Source organism: Pongo pygmaeus, chromosome 5, assembly GCF_028885625.2.
Source record: "Pongo pygmaeus isolate AG05252 chromosome 5, NHGRI_mPonPyg2-v2.0_pri, whole genome shotgun sequence".
In the NCBI taxonomy this organism is placed as follows: domain Eukaryota; kingdom Metazoa; phylum Chordata; class Mammalia; order Primates; family Hominidae; genus Pongo; species Pongo pygmaeus.
Genome location: NC_072378.2, coordinates 24,563,906 through 24,585,094, shown reverse-complemented (window position 1 = coordinate 24,585,094; position 21,189 = coordinate 24,563,906). Strand labels below are relative to the sequence as shown.

The following is a 21,189-nucleotide window of genomic DNA, read 5'->3' as shown; positions in this document are numbered from 1 at the left end:
TCTACACAAATTTCACGTTAAAATGAAATCCAGAAAAAACCTCAGTCAGAAGATGCAGTGCCTCTGGCCTAAGGCTTTTCAGATTTCAGTTTATCCTCCCAACCCCACCCCCCAGGAGCACAGAGTTTGTTTGCTGTTCTGGTGAAGCTAAACAGTAGTTGAACAGTTGACTTCATCGGAAAGTGATATTATTTTGAAATGAGGCTTGGTTTCCCGGGTCAGTGACCTGCTTAGAGAGAAGCGGTGGGTCTGCGCCTGGATTTTGGAGTCCCAGTGCTGCCGCAGCTCTGAGCATTCCCACGTCACCAGAGAAGCCGGTGGGCAATGAGAGCATGTCTGCTTTCAGGTTGTGGCCTGGCCTGCTGATCATATTGGGTTCTGTCTGCCATAGAGGTTCATCGTGTGGCCTTTCAACACATGTAGAAATAGGTAAGTACTGGTGTCTTATGTTGTTGAGAGGACAATACATCTGTCAGAGACATTAAGGAAGAGATTGAAAATCCGGCTCGTGGATTGATGCAGTTTCCCCTGGGCACTGAGCTGAGTGGCCTGACAGCAGGGAGGAGAAGCCCGTGACTGCAGTCATCCAGGGATAGGGATTGGCAGCATGGGTTCAGTTAAGGGGCAAATAAGAAAGAGAGCTGATGCCCTGTTGGTCATGGGACCCCTGTGTGTTTCTCTAGGTGGGGAAATAGTGAGAGGCTCAGTAAACAAGAGGTTGCAATGCGGCAGCAGAACTGACAGAATGGGAGAGTAACAAGATGGGTGGAATATGGCAGGAGTGAGAAATGTACTTTCGTTGTTTTTACATGTCCAAGGACAGGCATTTCCAACTATATGTAAAGAGCCACGTGTGGCCATGGGAGTGGGTCCCTGAGTCAAATTGCTGTAAAAGTGCTTGGCTTCAGGAAGGTCAAGAAAGTAAGGGAGTTTGGTCATCCACATTCACGGTGCCAGGAGGATGGCAGGAGTTGAGGAGGAGAAGGGGACAGCAAGCCAGTACCACCGACCTTAGGGGCAAGGGCAGAGTCATCCTGGATATAGGGAGATGGCACCACAGAGTTATTTAAAATTTTTATTTTTCTAGCTTTATTGATGTATAATTGACAAAAATTGTATAAATTTGAGATCTATAACATGATGTGTTGATATATGTATGCCTTGTGAAATGATTAGCACAATCAAGCTAATTAACACATCCGCCCCCCACATAGCTACCATGTTTTTTGCATATGGGCTGAGAACACTTAAGATCTTTCTTAGCAAAAGGATTTGGTTCTTGTATGAAGTGTATTTGTAACATGTTTTAACACATGGAAAATGTGAGTCAATTTCTAATAGAATTAGCTATGATAACATTCTACAGCAATTTTCAGATTAATTTCAGATATACCTGATGTTCTGAGTTTTCTTTTTTTTTTTTTGAGACGGAGTCTCACTTTGTCCCCCAGGCTGGAGTGCAGTGGCGCGATCTTGGCTCACTGCAAGCTCTGCCTCCTGGGTTCACGCCATTCTCCTGCCTCAGCCTGCTGAGTAGCTGGGACTACAGGCGCCCACCACCATGCCCGGCTAATTTTTTTTGTATTTTTTTAGTAGAGATGGGGTTTCACCGTGTTAGCCAGGATGGTCTTGATTTCCTGACCTTGTGATCCACCCGCCTCAGCCTCCCAAAGTGTTGGGATTACAGGTGTGAGCCATCGCGCCCGGCCTGAGTTTTCTTTAATTTAGATAAAAATTATAACAGAACTTTATAGTTATACTACCTCCAGAAGTCTCAAAGAATAATAAGATAGGCAAAAAATGAAAATTTATCAGTGCAAAATAGACATATATACTGAGCTATAATGGGCAAGGACCTGTTATCACAGAATTTGACTATCTGAAAGGACACTAGAAGTCACCGAGTGCAGTTCTTTTCTTTTGCAGATGAAGAAACTGATACTAGACAGTTTTACAGCTAACTTTTTAGTAGCCTGGCCTAGAATTACGTGTCCTGACAGCTGGTCTGGCATTCTTTCCATTAAAAATGTATTGCTAGAAGAGAGTAAGGAAACAATGGAAAAGAGAATCAGACTTAGGTTCTAGTTCCAGCCATCCAGTAAAGTAGATGTGTGATTCTGAGCAATTCACTTTACCTACCTCTCAATTCTATAAAATGAGGGGGTTGAACTTCTTAAAGAATTCTAAAGTGTCTTCCAGTTCTATGTTCTGTGAAGTTGAAAATGCCAAAACTACAGAGTAAGCTGATGAGGAACAAATGTAAATGGAAATACTCAATTTTTAATCCTTGGTGTTTAAAAATTTACAAGACAGATTGCATCTGAAATTTTAACAAAACCAGATAATTGCTTGCCTTTCTTCAATAAGTACTAAACAAAGGTCCTAATCGACATTTAAAGAATAATATTTATGTGAACATAATTGAAGGCATCTCCTAAAATAGAATCTGCACAGATTCTGAGAATTTTTTTACATAGAAGAAGACCAAAACGCCATCATTTATTTACTAATAAATTAGATGATTTTATAAATATTTTGGTTTACTTTTTCATTTCTTATAAAGGGCCTGAGTGGAAGGTCAGCATTATGTGAGTGAGTTAATTAGAAATGGCTTCATTCAGCGTAAATCACTGGAATCCTATACACAGGTTGTTTGTATTTGTGGATTGTGACTTTTATGATATTAATGCTTATAATATAGTAGTGGCGATAGTTTTTTGTTATATGAATTTTTAAAATTGGAGGTGATTCACAACAGAAATAAGATATCACCTTTGAATGTCACTTCACAGGGAATGTTGGTCCCCTTATTGATTCTTGGGAGATTCAGGCTGTGGGTGGGTGTGGGGTGGAGTTGGTAGCTTTCTGAGATTATTTTGTCCTTCTGGTCCAATGATGAAAAACTTTTGAGGATCGTTGGTTCAGTCCATAGGTTAGGTGTTATATTGTATTTTGTACTTAGGTTTGTCTGCCTCAGTACTGAAGCAAAATATGATGATGACAGTTTCTTTTTTTTTTTTTTTGAGACAGAGCCTCACTCTTGCCCAGGCCGGAGTGCAGTGGCGTGGTCTTGGCTCACTGCAACCTCTGTCTCCCGGGTTCAAGTGATTCCCCTGCCTCAGCCTCCCGAGTAGCTGGGATTACAGGCGCACGCCACCATGTCTGGCTAATTTATTGTATTTTTAGTAGAGACGGGGTTTCTCCATGTTGATCAGGCTGGTCTTGAATTCCTGACCTCAGGTGATCCGCCCTCCTCGGCCTCCCAAAGTGCTGGGATTACAGGTGTGAGCCACCATGCCTGGTCTGACAGTTTCTTTTTCTTGAGCTCCTACCAAGTGTCAGCTACTGTGCTTGTCATGTAGCATTTATTATTTCAACCAACCTATAGGGTGGGTATTTTTTAAACTCAATTTTCCATAGGAGGGAACTGAGGTCTAGAGAGGTTGAATAGCACTAAAGCTCATAGAGCTATTTAATAGTTAAGCAGAAACTTTAAATCACCATCTAAACTTGCTTTGTACTATAACAATAGAAATACTGCACAAATCTATACCTAATGAAAATTGCCAGTGAGTGCAAACTCATTTCATTTCCTGCATCCTTGACAGTTATAACCACAAATTGTGTATTTTTCTTTTAAAATCATCTCGCCTAAGTTATGTTTTCAGTAATAGTTGAACTTAATTGATTTATGTATTTATTTCTCTCAGGACACAGAGCTCTGGAGTTTCTTCAGCTTCACAATGGGCATGTTAACTACAGAGAGGTAGAAATCTTGATTTTTCTTTTCTTCTTTGTGGGTGCCAAACAAAGATCCTAACAGATATTTAAACAGTAATTTTAAGACTCATTTTGGCTGGGTGTGGTGGCTCATGCCTGTAATCCCAGCACTTTGGGAGGTTGAGGCAGGTGGGTCACCTGAGGTCAGGAGTTCGAGACCAGCCTGACCAACATGGAGAAACCCCATCTCTACTAAAAATCCAAAATTAGCTGGGCGTGGTGGTGCATGCCTGTAATCCCAGTTATTCGGGAGGCTGAGGCAGGAGAATCGCTTGAACCCAGGAGGTGGAGGTTGTGGTGAGCTGAGATTGCACCACTGTACTCCAGCCTGGGCAACAAGAGTGAAACTCTGTCTCAAAAAAAAAAAAAAAAAAAAGAAGACTCATTATTTATTTCTTTATGTTATAATGTTGTATATTACGTTATTAATGTTATAAGACATTAATATTATGGTTAAAAGGTATATGTCTCTTCCAAGTGCTACTTGAACATTTTATATGTATCTTATATAGATCACACTTAAAATTTAAAGATTTTAATGATGTGAATGATAGTTTGAAAAAATACTTGAGAGAGAAATTTTTTAAATAGTACATTTAAAAAATTTTGCTAATCTTCTCTGTATCATTCCAATATTAGTATATGTGCTGCTGAGAAGAGCACATCTTTTTTGTTTTTATTGTAGAGATGGGGGTCTCACTGTGTTGCCCCAAGCTGGTCTTGAACTCCTGGGCTCAAGCAGTCCTTCCACTTTGGCCTCCCAAAGTACGGGGATTATAGGCATGAGCCACTATGCCTGTCCCATCTTTTTTATTTTTATTTAAAAAAGTCATACTTGAGAGAGATCATTTATTTTCCACTTCATGTTACTGTGTGTTGTGCACAAATTGCGTCACCAGGAGGAGAAGGAAGTATTTATTAAGAAATATGCACTGAGATTCTCCGGAGATTCTCCATCCAACTCCTACTATATTCTATATCCTGGTAGGACTAGCTCATGACTCACCTTTACCCATCTTCAAATGAACACATTCTGATCATATGCACTATTTGTTCTATGGCTAAATAATACTTTGTGACGAAGGTGTAATTCTTTCATACCTACATTTGATAAGTGGTTAGCATTCCCTTCTGACATCAGAATTGGATCATTTAATAACATTAAGTCTTGATAATCCATTTGGGAAGCAGGATGGTAAGATAACTGAAATTTATTGTATCCTCAAAATATTTTTAGTCATAAGATTCAGCTTCCTCACTTGCCAACCTAACAGGCCGAATGAGGAAAAACAGCATTTATATCTGATAGTCATCTTCATTGACCTTGACAGTGAGTAGGCAGGAAAGAGGAGTGGAAATGAGAATCTGCCTAATTCATCACATGAACAATCAATCCAGAGTGTGTGCAGAGTGATTTCTAGTAGAGGTATTCTACAAGGTATTCTAGTAGAGGTATTATTAATTTAAAACATGTTAAATGGACACAGACGCTCCCTTTCAGGATGCATTCTAATCCAAATACTAATGTCATCCTCAGAAATAGGCCAGGCGTGATGTCTCATGCCTGTGATCTCAGCACTTTGGGAGGCCAAGGTGGGTGGATCACTTGAGGTCAGGAGTTTGAGAACAACCTGGCCAACATGATGAAACCCTGTCTCCACTAAAAATACAAAAATCAGCTGGCCATGGTGGCAGACACCTATAGTCTAGTCCTAGCCTACCTGGGAGGCTGAGATGGGGAATTGTTTGAACCCGGGAGGTGGAGGCTGAAGTGAGCTGAGATCACACCACTGCACTCCAGCCTAGGCGACAGAGCAGGGCCTCATCTCAAAAAACAAATGGTGGGCTGGGCGCGGTGGCTCACGCCTGTAATCCCAGCACTTTGGGAGGCCAAGGCGGGCAGATCACGAGGTCAGATCAAGACCATCCTCGCTAACACAGTGAAACCCTGTCTCTACTAAAAATACAAAAAATTAGCCAGGCATGGTGGCGGGCGCCTGTAATCCCAGCTACTCGGGAGGCTGAGGCAGGAGAATGGTGGGAACCCGGGAGGCGGAGCTTGCAGGGAGTGGAGATCACACTGCTGCACTCCAGCCTTGGGGACAGAGTGAGACTCCGTCTCAGAAACAAAACAAAACAAAACAAAATGGTGGGGCATGCCTCTAATCCTAGCTACTTAGAAGGCTGAGGCAGGAGAATCGCTTGAACCCGGGAAGCAGAGGCTGCAGTGAGCCGAGATCACACCACTGCAGTCCAGCCTGGGTGACAGAACAAGACTCTTCATAAGTTCACATGAAAATACCACCAATTCTAATCAGACACCGCAGGATTTACTCTAGCCTTCACCATGTCCATATCTTTAACTCCTTTCTCTAATGCTGAGAAACCTGGCTCCCGTTATTCTCAATATCTTTACTTATGTGCTTAGTGTCCTTGTATGTAATCAATTTCTTTTTTCTTTTGTTTGAGATGGGATATTGCTATGTTGCTTAAGATGGTCTTGAACTCCTGAGCTCAAGTGATCCTCTTGCCATAGCCATCTGAGTAGCTGGGATTACAGGCGTGCGCCACCAATTTCTTGACCATGCTTAGCAAATCCCCTTAGCCTGACATGGCCAGAAGAATCCCCTTGGCCCAGAAACAAATGAAAAAATAAAACTAAACATATATAACAGACATATAAATAAGACATACTGTAAATGACATGGGAAGGGGAAATATTCCTAATTACTCATGTATTTCATTAAATTTTTTGAAGGAACTCCAGATTTGGAAACAGTTTGGCTTTTAGGGCTTAATTTTTATTCCTTTTCTTTTCTGAGACAGGGTCTTGCTCTGTTTTTTTTTTTTTCTTAATTATTATACTTTAAGTTCTGGGGTACATGTGCAGAATGTGCAGTTTTGTTACATAGGTATACACCTGCCATGGTGGTTTGCTGCACCCATCAACCCATCGCCTACGTTAGGTATTTCTCCTAATGCTATCCTTCCCCTAGCCCCCCACCCCCTGACAGGCCCCTGTGTGTGATGTTCCCCTCCCTGTGTCTATGTGTTCTCATTGTTCACCTCCCACTTATGAGTGAGAACCTGCAGTGTTTGGTTTTCTGTTCTTGTGTTAGTTTGCTGAGAATGATGGTTTCCAGCTTCATCCATGTCCCTGCAAAGGACATGAACCCATCCTTTTTTATGGCTGCATAGTATTCCATGGTATATATGTGCCACATTTTCTTTATCCAGTCTATCATTAATGGACATTTGGGTTGGTTCCAAGTCTTTGCTATTGTGAGTAGTGCCGCAATAAACATAAGCGTACATGTGTCTTTATAGTAGAATGATTTATGATCCTTTGGGTATATACCCGGTAAAGGGATTGCTGGGTCTAATGGTATTTCTGATTCTAGATCCTTGAGGAATCACCACCCTGTCTTCCACAATGGTTGAACTAATTTACACTCCCACCAACAGTGAAAAAGCGTTCTTATTTCTCCACATCCTCTCCAGCATCTGTTGTTTCCTGACTTTTTAATGAATCACCATTCTAACTGGTGTGAGGTGGTATCTCATTGTGGTTTTGATTTGCATTTTTCTAATGACCAGTGATGGTGAGCTTTTTTTCGTATGTTTATTGGCTGCATAAATGTCTTCTTCTGAGAAGTGTCTGTTTATATCCTCCACCCACTTTTTGATGGAGTTGTTTTTTTCTCGTAAATTTGTTTAAGTTATTTGTAGATTCTGGATATTAGCCCTATGTCAGATGGATAGATTGCAAAAGTTTTCTCCAATTCTGTAGGTTGCCTGTTCACTCTGATGATAGTTTCTTTTGCTGTGCAGAAGCTTTTTAGTTTAATTAGATCCCATTTGTCTATTTTGGCTTCTGTTGCCATTGCTTTTGGTGTTTTTGACATGAAGTCTTTGCCTATGCCTATGTCCTGAATGGTATTGCCTAGGTTTTCTTCTAGGATTTTTATGGTTTTAGATCTTATGTTTAAGTCTTTAATCCACCTTGAGTTAATTTTTGTATAAGGTGTAAGGAAGGGGTCCAGTTTCAGTTTTCTGCATATGGCTAGCCAGTTTTCCCAACACCATTTATTGAATAGGGAATCCTTTCCCCATTGCTTGTTTTTGTCAGGTTTGTCAAAGATCAAATGGTTGTAGATGTGTACTGTTATTTCTGAGGCCTCTGTTCTGTTCCATTGGTCTTTATATCTGTTTTGGTACCAGTACTATGCTATTTTGGTTACTGTAGCCTTGTAGTAAGTTTGAAGTCAGGTAGCGTGACACCTCCAGCTTTGTTCTTTTTGCTTAGGATTGTCTTGGCTATGCGGGCTGTTTTTTGGTTCCATATTAATTTTAAAGTAGTTTTTTCCAATTCTGTGAAGAAAGTCAGTGGTAACTTGATAGGGTTAGCATTGAATCTATAAATTACTTTGGGCAGTATGGGCATTTTCATGATACTGATTCTTCCTATCCATGAGCATGGAATGTTTTTCCATTTGTGTCCTCTTTTATTTCCTTGAGCAGTGGTTTGTAGTTCTCCTTGAAGAGGTCCTTCACATCCCTTGTAAGTTTTATTCCTAGGTATTTTATTCTCTTAGTAGCAATTGTGAATGGGAGTTCACTCATGATTTGGCTGTTTGTCTATTATTGGTGTATAGGAATGCTTGTGATTTTTGCCATTGGTTTTGTATCCTGAGACTTTGCTGGAGTTGCTTATCAGCTTATGGAGATTCTGGGCTGAGACGTTAGGGTTTTCTAAATATACAGTCATGTAATCTGCAAACAGTGACAATTAGACTTTGTCTTTTCCTTTTTGAATACCCTTTATTTCTTTCTCTTGCCTAATTGCCCTGGCCAGAACTTCCAATGCTCTGTTGAATAGGAGTGGTGAGAGAGGGCATCCTTGTCTTGTGCCAGTTTTCAAAGGGAATACTTCCAGCTTTTGCCCATTCAGTATGATATTGGCTGTGGGTTTGTCATAAATAGCTCTTATTATTTTGAGATATGTTCCGTCAATACCTAGTCTATTGAGAGTTTTTAGCATGAAGGGGTGTTAAATTTTGTCAAAGGCCTTTTTCTGCATCTATTGAGATAATCATGTGGTTTTTTCATTGGTTCTGTTTATGTGATGGATTATGTTTATTAATTTGCATATGTTGAACCAGCCTTGCATCCCAGGTATGTAGCCGACTTAATCGAGGTAGATAAGCTTTTTGATGTGCTGCTGGATTCGGTTTGCCAGTACTTTTGTGAGGATTTTCACATTGATGTTCATCAGGATTATTAGCCTGAAATTTTATTTGTTTGCTGTGTCTCTGCCAGGTTTTGGTATCAGGATGATGCTGGCCTCATGAAATGAGTTAGGGAGGATTCCCTCTTTTTCTATTGATTGGAATAGTTTCAGAAGGAATGGTACCAGCTCCTCTTTGTACCTCTGGTAGAATTCAGCTGTGAATCCATCTGGTCCTGGACTTGTTTTCGTTAGTAGGCTATTAATTACTGCCTCAATTTCAGAACTTGTTATTGGTCTATTCAGGGATTCAACTTCTTCCTGGTTTAGACTTGGGAGGGTGTATGTGTCCAGGAATTTACCCATTTCTTCTAGATTTTCTAGTTTATTTGTGTAGAGGTGTTTATAGTATTCTCTAATGGCAGTTTGTGTTTCTGTGGGATCAGTGGTGATATCACCTTTATCATTTTTTATTGTGCCTATTTGATTCTTCTCTCTTTTCTTGTTTATTACTCTGGCTAGCAGTCTATTTTGTTGATTTTTTTTTTTTTTTAACCAGCTCCTGGATTCATTGATTTTTTGAAGGGTTTTTCATGTCTCTATCTCCTTCAGTTCTGCTCTGATCTTAGTCATTTCTTGTCTTCTGCTAGCTTTTGAATTTGTTTGCTCTTGCTTCTCTAGTTCTTTTAATTGTGATGTTAGGGTGTCGATTTTAGATCTTTCCTGCTTTCTCTTGTGGGCACTTAGTGCTATAAATTTCCCTCTACACACTGCTTTCAATGTGTTCCAGAGAGTCTGGTACATTGTGTCTTTGTTCTCATTGGTTTTAAATAACATCTTTATTTCTGCCTTCATTTCGTTATTTATCCAGGAGTCATTCAGGAGCAGGTTGTTCAGTTTCCATGTAGTTGTGTGGTTTTGAGTGAGTTTCTTAATCCTGAGTTCTAATTTGATTGCACCATGGTCTGAGAGACTGTTTGTTATGATTTCCGTTCTTTTACATTTGCTGTGGAGTGTTTTACTTCCAATTATGTGGTCAGTTTTAGAATAAGTGTGATGTGGTGCTAAGAAGAATGTATATTCTGTTGATTTGGGATGAAGAGTTCTGTAGATGTCTATTAGGTCCACTTGGTGCAGAGCTAAGTTCAAGTCCTGAATACCCTTGTTAATTTTCTGTCTCGTTGATCTGTCTGATATTGACAGTGAGGTGTTAAAGTCTCCCACTATTATTGTTTGGGAGTCTACGTCTCTTTGTAGGTCTCTAAGAACTTGATTTATGAATCTGGGTGCTTCTGTATTGGGTGCATATATATTTAGGATAGTTAGCTCTCCTTGTTGCATTGATCCCTTTACCATTATGTAATGCCCTTCTTTGTCTTTTTTGATCTTTGTTGGTTTAAAGTCTGTTTTATCAGAGACTAGGATTGCAACTCCCCCTTTTTTTTTTTGCTTTTTACTTGCTTGGTAAATATTCCTCCATCCCTTTATTTTGAGCCTATGTGTGTCTCTGCATGTGAGATGGGTCTCCTGAATACAGTGCATGGATGGGTCTTGATTCTTTATCCAATTTGCTGGTCTGTGTCTTTTAATTGGGGCATTTAGCCCATTTACGTTTAAAGTTAATATTGTTATGTGTGAATTTGATCCTGTCATTATGATGCTAGCTGGTTATTTTGCCCGTTAGTTGATGCAGTTTCTTCATAGTGTCGATGGTCTTTACAATTTGGTGTGTTTTTGCAGTGGCTGGTACCGGTTCTTCCTTTCTATGTTTAGTGCTTCCTTAAGGAGCTCTTGTAAGGCAGGCCTGGTGGTGACAAAATCTCTCAGCATTTGCTTGTCTATAAAGGATTTTATTTCTCCTTGGCTTATGAAACTTAGTTTGGCTGGATATGAAATTCTGGGTTGAAAATTCTTTTCTTTAAGAATGTTGATTATTGGCCCCCACTCTCTTCTGGCTTATAGGGTTTCTGCAGAGAGATCCACTGTTAGTCTGATGGGCTTCCCTTTGTGGGTAGCCTGACCTTTCTCTCTGGCTGCCCTTAACGTTTTTTCCTTCATTTCAACCTTGGTGAATCTGACGATTATGTGTCTTGGGGTTTCTCTTCTCGAGGAGTATCTTTGCGGTGTTCTCTGTATTTCCTGAATTTGAATGTTGGCCTGCCTTGCTAGGTTGGGGAAGTTCTCCTGGATAATATCCTGAAGAGTGTTTTCCAACTTGGTTCCATTCTCCCCATCACTTTCAGGTACACCAGTGAAACGTAGATTTGGTCTTTTCACATACTTCCATATTTCTTGGAGACTTTGTTTGTTCCTTTTCATTCTTTTTTCTCTAATCTTGTCTTCTCACTGTATTTCATTAAGTTGATCTTCAGTCTCTGATGTCCTTTCTTCTGCTTGATGGATTCGGCTATTGATACTTGTGAATGCTTCACGAAGTTCTCATGCTGTGTTTTTCAGCTCCATCAGGTCATTTATGTTCTCTAAACTGCTTATTCTAGTTAGCAATTCCTCTAACCTTTTTTCAGGGTTCTTAGCTTCCTTGCATTGGGTTAGAACATGCTCCTTTAGCTCTGAGGAGTTTGTTATTACCTACCTGCTGAAGCCTACTTCTGTCTGTTCATCAAACTCATTCTCTGTCCAGTTTTCTTCCCTTGCTGGCCAGGAGTTGTGTTGCTTTGGAGAAGAGGCATTCTGGTTTTTGGAATTTTCAGGCTTTTTGCGCTGGTTTCTCCCCATCTTTGTGGATTTATCTACCTTTGGTCTTTGATGTTGGTGACCTCGGATGGTGTCTCTCTCTAACAGTCAGGACCCTCTGCTGCAGATCTGCTGGAGGTCCACTCCAGACCCTGTTTGCCTTGGTATCACCAGTGGAGGCTGCAGAACAGCAAAGATTGCTGTCTGTTCTTTCCTCTGGAAGCTTCGTTCTAGAAGGGCACCGCCAGATGTCAGCCAGAGCTCTCCTGTATGAGGTGTCTATTGGCCTCTACTGGGAGGTGTATTCCAGTCAGGATACACAGGGGTCAGGGTCCCACTAGAGGAGGCAGTCTGACCTTTAGCAGAGCTTGAACGCTGTGCTGGGAGGTCCACTGCTCTCTTCAGAGCAGTCAGGTAGGGACATTTAAGTCTACTGAGGCTGTTCCCACAGCCACCCCTTCCCCCAGGTGCTCTGTCCCCAGGGATATGGGGGTTTTATCTATAAGTCCCTGGCTGGGGCTGCTGCCTTTTTTTCAGAGATGCCCTGCCCAGAGAGTTGTCTTGCCCTGTTACCCAGGCTGTGGTGCAGTGGCATGATCTTGGCTCACTGCAACCACCACCTCCCGGGTTCAAGCGATCCTCCCACCTCAGCCTCCTGAGTAGCTGGGATCACAGGTGTACGCCACCACACCCAGCTAATTTTTTGGGTTTTTGATAGAGACGGGGTTTCAGCATGTTGCCCAGGCTGTCTCGAACTCCTGAGCTCAAGTAATCTGCCCGTCTCAGCCTCCCAAAGTGCTGGAATTACAGATGTGAGCCAGAGCCACTGTGTCCGGCCTTTATTCATTTTCATTTTTGTCAATTTGGTAGGTTGAAAATGGCTTTTGTTTTAGCTTTAATTGGCATCTTTATTTTTTTATTTTTTGTTTTTGAGACAGGGTCGGGCTCTGTCACCCAGGCTAGAGTGCAGTGGCATGATCTCGTCTCACTGTAACTTCCACCTCCCAGGTTCAAGTGATGCTTTCAACTCAGCCTGCCAGGTAGCTGGGACTACAGACACACACCACCACACCAGGCTAATTTTTGTATTTTTTTAAGAGACGGTGTTTCACCATGTTGCTCAGGCCACCCTCAAACTCCTGGACTCAAGCAATCCTTCCACCTTGGCCTCTCAAAGTGCTAGGATTATAGGCATGAGCCACCATGCCTGACCCGGCATTTTAATTATTAACTTATTAATGAGTTTAAATATATTTTCAATATTGGCCATTTCTATCATCCCCTCTGTGAACTGCCTGTCTTTTGCTAATTTTAGTATTACAATATTTATCTTTATTTTGACATGTAAGAATGGCTTATTTATATTAGCCCTTAATGTAGCAAATAATTCTCGTGGTTATTTTTCTTTTAAATTTATTTATTTATTTATTTACCATGCAGAAATGTTAAATTTTTGAGTAGTTAAATGCATCAATTTTTCTGTCATGGTTTCTACTTGTAAATTATACTTAGAAAAATCATTCCCACTTCATGGTTATATAATTATTCACTTAAATTTTATCCTGTTAATTTTATGGCTTCATTTTTGACATTTAACCTTATAATTCATCTTGTATTTGGGTATAAAGCTTGACAGGGATCCAGTGACTTGTCATTGGTAATATTAATTTCAAGTCAGTGTCACCTAGGGCAGTAGTCCCCAAGTTTTTTGACACCAGGGACTGGTTTCGTGGAAGACAGTTTTCCTATGGATGGAGTTGGGGGTGGGGGGTAGATGGTTTCAGAATGAAACTGTTTCACCTCAGATCATCAGGCATTAGATTCTCCTAAGGAGCGTGCAACCTAGATCCCTAGCATGTGCAGTTCCCAATACGATTCACATTTCTCTGAGAATCTAATGCCACTGCTGCTTGTGACAGGAGGTGGAGCTTGGGCGGTAATGCTTGCTTGTCCACCGCTCACCTCCCACTGCGTGGCCCCATTCCTAACAGGTCACAGACTGCTACCAGTTCATGGCCTGGGGGTTGGGGACACCCTGATGTAGGGTAAACATGGATTTGCCCATGCAATGATGGTATACACGTTGTTACGGGGTTGTGACATCACCCTTTATTGACTATTCCATCCATTATTCATCTATTAGACGTTAAGTTAAATGTATGCTTGGCCAGGCACGGTGGCTCACTCCTGTAATCCCAGCACTTTGGGAGGCTGAGGCAGGCAGATTACAAGGTCAGGAGATCGAGACCATCCTGGCTAACATGGTGAAACCCTGTCTCTCCTAAAAATACAAAAAATTAGCCAGGCGTGGGGGCGGGCGCCTGTAAGTCCCAGCTACTTGGGAGGCTGAGGCAGGAGAATGGTGTGAACCTGGGAGGCAGAGCTTGCAGTGAGCCGAGATCGCGCCACTGCACTCCAACCTGCGTGACAGAGTGAGATTCTGTCTCAAAAAAAAAAAAAAAAAAAAAGTTATATGTATGCTTAACTCTGTTTCTGTAGTCTTTTTTTTTTTTTTTTTTTTTTTTGAGATGGAGTCTCACTGTGTCACCCAGCTGGAGTGCAGTGGTGTGATCTCAGCTCACTGCAACCTCCACTTCTCAGGTTCAAGTGATTCTCCTGCCTCAGCCTCCTGGTAGCTGGGAATACAGGCGTGCACCACCATGCCTGGCTAATTTTTACATTTTCAGTAGAGTCGCCGTTTCGCCATGTTTCCCAGGCTGGTCTCAAACTCCTGACCTCAAGTGATCCACCCGCCTCAGCCTCCCAACGTGCTGGGATAATAGGGGTGAGCCACTGCACCTGGCCTTTCTGTACTCTTTATTCTATTTCACTGGTCTGTTTCTTTTGGTTTCAGTATCATACTACTTTTGTTTCTGTAGCTTAAAATATATATATTTTAAGACTGGAATGCAGTGGCATGATCTCAGCTCACTGCAACCTCCACCTCAAACTATTCTTGTGACTCAGCCTCCTGAGTAGCTGGAATTACAGGCAGGCACCACCATGCCCCACTAATTTTTGTGTTTTCAGTAGAGTCGAAGTTTCACCATGTTTCCTAGGCTGGTCTTAAACTCCTGACCTCGAGTGATCCGCCTGCGTCAGCCTCCCAAAGTGCTGGGATAACAGGTGTAAGCTGCCGCGCGCAGCCTTTCTGTATTCTTTATTCTGTTTCATTGATCTGTTCTTTTTGGTTTCAGTATCATGCTATTTTTGTTTCTATAGCTTAAAAATATGTATTTTTTTTGAGATAGGGTCTCACTGTGTCACCCAGGCTGGAGTGCACTGGTGTGATCATGGCTCACTGCATCCTCAACCTCCTATACTCAATTGATCCTCCCACCTCAGCCTCCCAAGTAGCTGCACCACCATGTTTGGCTAATTTTTAAATTTTTTGTAGAAACAAGAGTCTTGCCATGTCACCCAGGCTGGTCTTGAACTCCTGGGCTGAAGAGATCCGCTGGCCTCGTCCTCCCAAAGTGCTGGAATTACAGGTGTGAACCACCTTGCCCAGCCAAAAATATGTTTTTGGCAGATCACCTGAGATCAGGAGTTCAAGACCAGCCTGGCCAACATGGCAAAACCTTGTCTCTACTAAAAAATACAAAAATTATCTGGGCGCAGTGGCTCACGTCTGTAAATCCAGTACTCTGGAAGGCCAAGGCAGGTGGATCACCTGAGGTCAGGAGTTTAAGACCAGCCTGGCCAACCTGGTGAAACCCTGTCTCTACTAAAAATACAAAAATTAGCTGGGCGTGGTGACGGGTGCCTGTAATCCCAGCTACTCAGGAGGCTGAGGCAGGAGAATCACTTGAACCCGGGAGGTAGAGGTTGCAGTGAGCCGAGATCATGCCATTGCACTCTAGCCTGGATGACAGAGTGAGATTCTGTCTCAAAAAAAAAAAAGAAAAAAAAATACAAAAATTAGCCAGGTGTGGTGGCCAGTGCCTGTAATCCCAGCTGCTCAGAAGGCTGAGGCAGGAAGAATTGCTTGAACCTGGAAGGCAGAGGTTACAGTGAGCTGAGATCACGCCACTGCACTCCAGCCCGGTGACAGTATGAGACTCCATCTCAAAAAAAAAAAAAAAAAATCCAAAAATACATTTTAATATCTGAAGGATACATCCTTCGTTAGTACTCCTCTTTTTTCCTCAGCAGTTTGCTCTTTGGCATAATTTTCAAAATTTACTTCAGATTATTTTATCACATTAAATAACATACCTACCTCACTGGGAGATGCAGATTCAACAAGTCTTAATACATATAAGAAGCTTAGAACAGTGACTGGTTAAGTAAATAGCTAGTAAAGTTAATTACTATTTTTAAGTGACAAAAGTCCAACTCAAGCTATCTTTTGGAAAAAAGTGCACCTTATTGGTTCATGTAACTGATATCTGCAGTGTGGAACTGGGCCCAGAGCTCTAGATGGTTTCTATATCTCTCCACGTGGAGGATGCTGACAGCCTAGGACTCAGCGTCAGAGCTCAGCAGCCACAAGGGGAAGAGGGCATCTTCCCAGAGCTCTAGTGGAGAAGTCTCGGGGAAGGTGTGAACGGAACTAGCTTTGCTCAGATGTCCATTTCTGAGTCAAACTCTGTAGTGAGGGTGGATATGCTGGCCACAGCATTCTGGTCAGCCCCACCTGAGCGGTGTGGAATGAGCTCTCCTCGGGAGAGGGTGATTCTGCCTCTAGAAGGAGGAGAATGGGATACTGGTTAGAAAAACAAAACCAAAAACCAGATGATACTATCTTTCTTTGTGTTTTAATTTCTTGAAGTACTTCTTTGTTGCCCCTATATATGGTCCACATTATTAGTAAGTTCTTATTTAAAAAAAAAAAAAAAAAAAAAAAAAGGCGGGATATTGCCAAACTTTTACTTTGCCCAGTGTGTCCATCAGAGTTCATTTGCAGATAATGGAAATCCCTCTGCTAGTTTAGGCAAGGAAAGGATTAATACCAGGAATTAGAGAATTCACTGTTTACAAACTGTGGGAACTGCAGGAGCAGGCTCTAGGCCAGGTGTCCAGAAAGGACTCCCAAAATAATGCATAGAACTGGCCTGTCAAGGAGCTGCTGCTCCTGCCATTGACAGGCAGTCACTACCCCATTTGCTAGCTACAAATTCAACTGTCGCATACACGGTTTGTAAAATAAGAAGCCACCACCTCACCCGTTGGTTCTGGGACCTCATCACCACCTTGGGCACCTGCCTTGCTAACAATATGGTTGTCCTGTACTCTGCCCATAAACACGTGGGAAGCCAGAGCTGCAACATGAGGGGCTGTGCTATCTCTGCTGTGGAAACACCAAATGCTTCCGTGTTAGCCGAGGGCTCCATGGTGGAGGCTGGGCCATATCAGACTGTGAGCTGAGACAGCCTGGGAAATGTAGTCTGTGTTTTCTAGCCTGTAGCATGCAGCTAGACATCCCATAAGGGACTTGGAATGGAAGGAAGTGAGCCAGTTGACCAAGGAAGAACATTTAGAAGAAAACCGCTACCATCTACTTTCACATCATTTTAAAAGGGAAAGGACTTTTTTTTTTAGCCCTCCCAAAACACAAAGGACGTCATCTTACACTAAAGCACAGGTAGCAACTATAAACTGATATGCACATATGTGCATGCGTGTTTGTGAGCGTGCATGCATTTGTGTGTCTATTTTTCTCTTTTCACTGTGAATCATTGAAAATTTTATAAAAACCAGCTCTGGGCCAGGTATGGTGGCTCATGCCTGTAATCCCAGCACATTGGGAGGCTGAGATGGGTGGATCACCTGAGGTCAGGAGTTCGAGACAAGCCTGGCCAACATGGTGAAACCCCATCTCTACTAAAAATACAAAAATTAGCTGGGCATGGTGGCGCATGCCTGTAATCCCAGCTACTCAGGAGGCTGAGGCAGGAGAATCGCTTGAACCTGGGAGGTTACAGTGAGCTGAGATTGCGCCACTGCACTCCAGCCTGGGTGACAAGAGCAAAACTCCATCTCAGAACACAAACAAACAGCAACAGCAACAAAAACAACAGCTCTGGGTCAGTAAAACAACCTTAAAGCTTCAGGGAAATCCTGCTTTACTAGGTTGTCAGAGAAAAATGAAAGAAGATGAAATTTAAACAAGTGTTTTCTGCTATTTCTAAATTAGCCTCTCTGTGTTTGGTAGGGAAGAATCTGAAGTTATGTATTGTGTTTTGTCTTGGATTATGTGTGAATTTTAATTATTTATTTACTTTATGCCTGCTTTCCTTCCTTTTTCCCTTTCATTCCATCTATACCCCCATAGTTCTAGCATCTCATCACAGGAAGTTGGTGGGGCCTGTATTCCCCAGGCTGTTGACTCCTGCCCCTTAATCTCTGTATTTTCCTGCTCTGCAGCTGTTACTAGAACACCAGGATGCATATCAGGCTGGAACCGTGTTTCCTGATTGTTTTTACCCTAGCATCTGCAAAGGAGGTAAGATGGAAGTTTGCAGACTGAATGAAGTCACTTTTACTTGGTTAATAGGGATAGCTATGACTTTAAAAAATATATATATATGTGTGTGTACTACATATTTTTAATTGCACAGTATATTTTCCATTATTGTTGAGAACAATTTGTTTCCCAAGAATATTGTTGGTTAATGACTTAGTTTACATAGTTGCATTTTCCATTTAGCTATAACTGACCTGGTTAAGCGTAGAAATTCTGAAAATTTTATTTTTCGGTGAAAACCTAAGTGGCATGATAAAAGACATTTTGCAAGAGATCAAAAGGTCTGAGTTTGTGTTCCTTCTATATTAGCATGTGACCTTAAAAAAGTCACTTATCCACAGAATCTCAATTTTCATGTCTTGGCAAAGAGAATGCCTGCCCTGCCTAGACTGGATTGTCCTTGGCATTAATGCACAGTATTTTGTTAAGTGTTATGCAAATCTCAGATACTATTATCTGTAAGAGTTAAAGAAAGAGGAAAGAAACATGAAAAGCAGCTTAACAGTCAAAGACAGATTTATTTTGGAGAAGTAAACCTGAGAGGGGGCTTCTGGCCAATTTTGGTCAGGAACACTCTCTCTTACAGACTGAGAGTATTTATTGGCGAGAGAGCTTGCAATGTTTCTGTGTGGGGGAGAAGTTTATGGTGGGATTGGAATGTCTCTAGTTGGAGGGGAGGTTATCTTGGGGTTGACATCTCTCCGGCTGGAGGGGAGGTTATCTTGGGGCTCGCACATCTCTAGTTGGGGAGGGGTTTGGAATGTTTCTGATTGGAGATGTTATCTGTGATTTATGGTTATGCTGACTGTACCCATTAGGCCGATGCCCTTTGGATTTAGGCAATTTTTGGTCAAGGTGAACTTAAAATGGCAGTTCTTGTCCAAGATGGCAATGCTCCTGCTCTGTCATTATCAGTGAACTAGTCTCATGAGTCGTATCAGTCAGAGCTCCAGCAGGACCCAGAAGTCACACTCCAACTGAGTAATTGGAAAGGAGCTTAGTAAGGGCACCATTTTCAAAGATATGGACAGGAGGCGAGGAATTGCAAAAGATAGTTCAGGGGAGGGAGAGATTGCTGAAACCGTGGAGAGAGAGAGAGCTGCATGAAGAGGACCACTTGATGAGAGCTGGACCTTCAGCTAAGGGGCACAGCCAGCCCACTGTGACCCCACAGAAGGGGAGCTGGGAGAATACATACCCCAACTTCTGTGTCTTCTTTTTCTCTGATCTGTCAGTTCTCTTTATTGGCCAAACCCAACCCAACCAAAGCCAGAGGGCCACGAAGCCAGTTGAAGCAGGTGACCTCAGAGTCGCCCTACAAGGTAGAGAAGGATGGGGAGTGGGTCTGGAAGGACAAATGGAGGCCCCCAGCACACTGGGTCCTTGTATAAACTGCTTCTGGGGTCTTGGGTCATCTATTATTATCCCATTCCTTTAATTCAGTGATGTCTTTGGAACTGAAATGAACTATTTGGGGCTAATCACTCCTGTAGTTAGAATCCCAGACAGCTAGCTTTTGTATTTCTCATATTTATAAAGAGTTTTGTTCTGTTTCCCTCTTAGTCTGTTAACTATCATTTCTCAATCCTATTATTTTGCCTGCATGTTATAGTTCTCCTTTCTAACCTTTTATTTCTAATTTAGCACTTCCCAAACTGTATTCATGGGAGCTCTACTGTCCCTTGATAGCTTCTACAAAAAAGAAAGAAGAAAGGATATTTTTGTCCATTCAATTTGAGCAACATTGCTTAATGTACGCCATTTTTAGAGACAGACAAAACCCACACTAGTCAAGGTTCTGAGGAGAGTGGAAAAGGAATGTAAAGTATTTACCTAGCATTTTCCATTTTTTTCTGCAGCAATAAATACTCTTGTGTGATGAAAAGATTGGGACTGGTATATGACTAGTTACAGGGAATTTGTATACAAATTCCACTTATTCCACTTAGGTTTTTATGCATTTTTCCACATTTTACCTTGTCTCATACATACCTAATTCAACTGTAGTTTTCCTTTTCTTATTTGGTGATGATTCACTTTCATTGCATCTTTCCAAAGCACTTAGTTTTCTTGGATACTTACTTGCCAAAGAAAAAACACCTTTTTTTTTAAAAGTTATTTTTATATTTTTTAGAGACAGGGTCTTGCCAACTGTTGCCCAGGCTGGGGTGCAGTGGTGCAATCACAGCTCATTACAGCCTCAAACTCCTGGCCTCAAGCGACCCTCCTGCCTCAGCCTTCTGAATAGCTGAGACTATAGGTGTGTACCACCATACCTGGCTAATTTTTTATTTTATTTTTAAATTTTTGTAGAGACGGGGTCTTCCTATGTTGCCCAGGCTAGTCTCAAACTCCTGGCCTCAGGGGGTCCTCCCACTTCAGCCTCCCAAAGTGCTGGGATTACAGGCATGCACTCCTGCACCCAGCAAAACTCTTCATTTGTATTAGTTTACCTAATATTGAATTAGCCTTTATAATTACAGTAACAAGGACATCTGGTTTAAACAGGATTAGAAGTGGGTCTGATTGACCCTTTGTGAGCTGTGGTATAGACAGGTAAGTTCAAGTCTGAGCAGTGGCTTGCTAGCTGTCAGCATCTAGCATGCTCTGGGGGACTTTCTTTTGCTTCCAGTCTGTTGGATTTACAGAGGGATCAGAAAGCTTCAGTTAATCTGCTAATTTGTTTAAGTTGAAGTTGTTCAAAAGAGCTACTGCCGTATTTAATTCTGGAGTTCTACTGTATTCTGGAGAACAAGAATTGTTTAAAGCTTTATCTCTAGGAAAACTGTGGGAGCAAATCAAATGTCTTGGTTCTAACTTCTTTGAAAATCATTTTGAAAAAAACCAATGATTTGAAACATGGCACATGTATACATATGTAACAAACCTGTACGTTGTGCACATGTACCCTAAAACTTAAAGTATAATAATAATATTTAAAAAAAAAACTGGTTCGGCAATTTTTACTTTAGGAACGGCATAGAAAAATTGAACTGAGGGATCTGAACTCTGCAGTTTT

At 41.7% G+C, this 21,189-nt stretch overlaps 1 protein-coding gene across 1 annotated transcript in view; it reads left to right on the top strand.

The window, feature by feature from the left end:
* The first annotated feature begins 332 nt into the window (after nt 1-332).
* The window catches only part of GPLD1 (glycosylphosphatidylinositol specific phospholipase D1), a 72,183-nt gene continuing 51,326 nt past the window's right edge, over nt 333-21,189 (top strand). The window contains exons 1-3 of the mRNA XM_054492632.2: nt 333-429; nt 3,711-3,766; nt 18,071-18,149. Of these exons, the coding sequence (XP_054348607.2) occupies nt 333-429; nt 3,711-3,766; nt 18,071-18,149 (232 nt within the window). The remainder of the gene's footprint in view (nt 430-3,710; nt 3,767-18,070; nt 18,150-21,189) is intronic.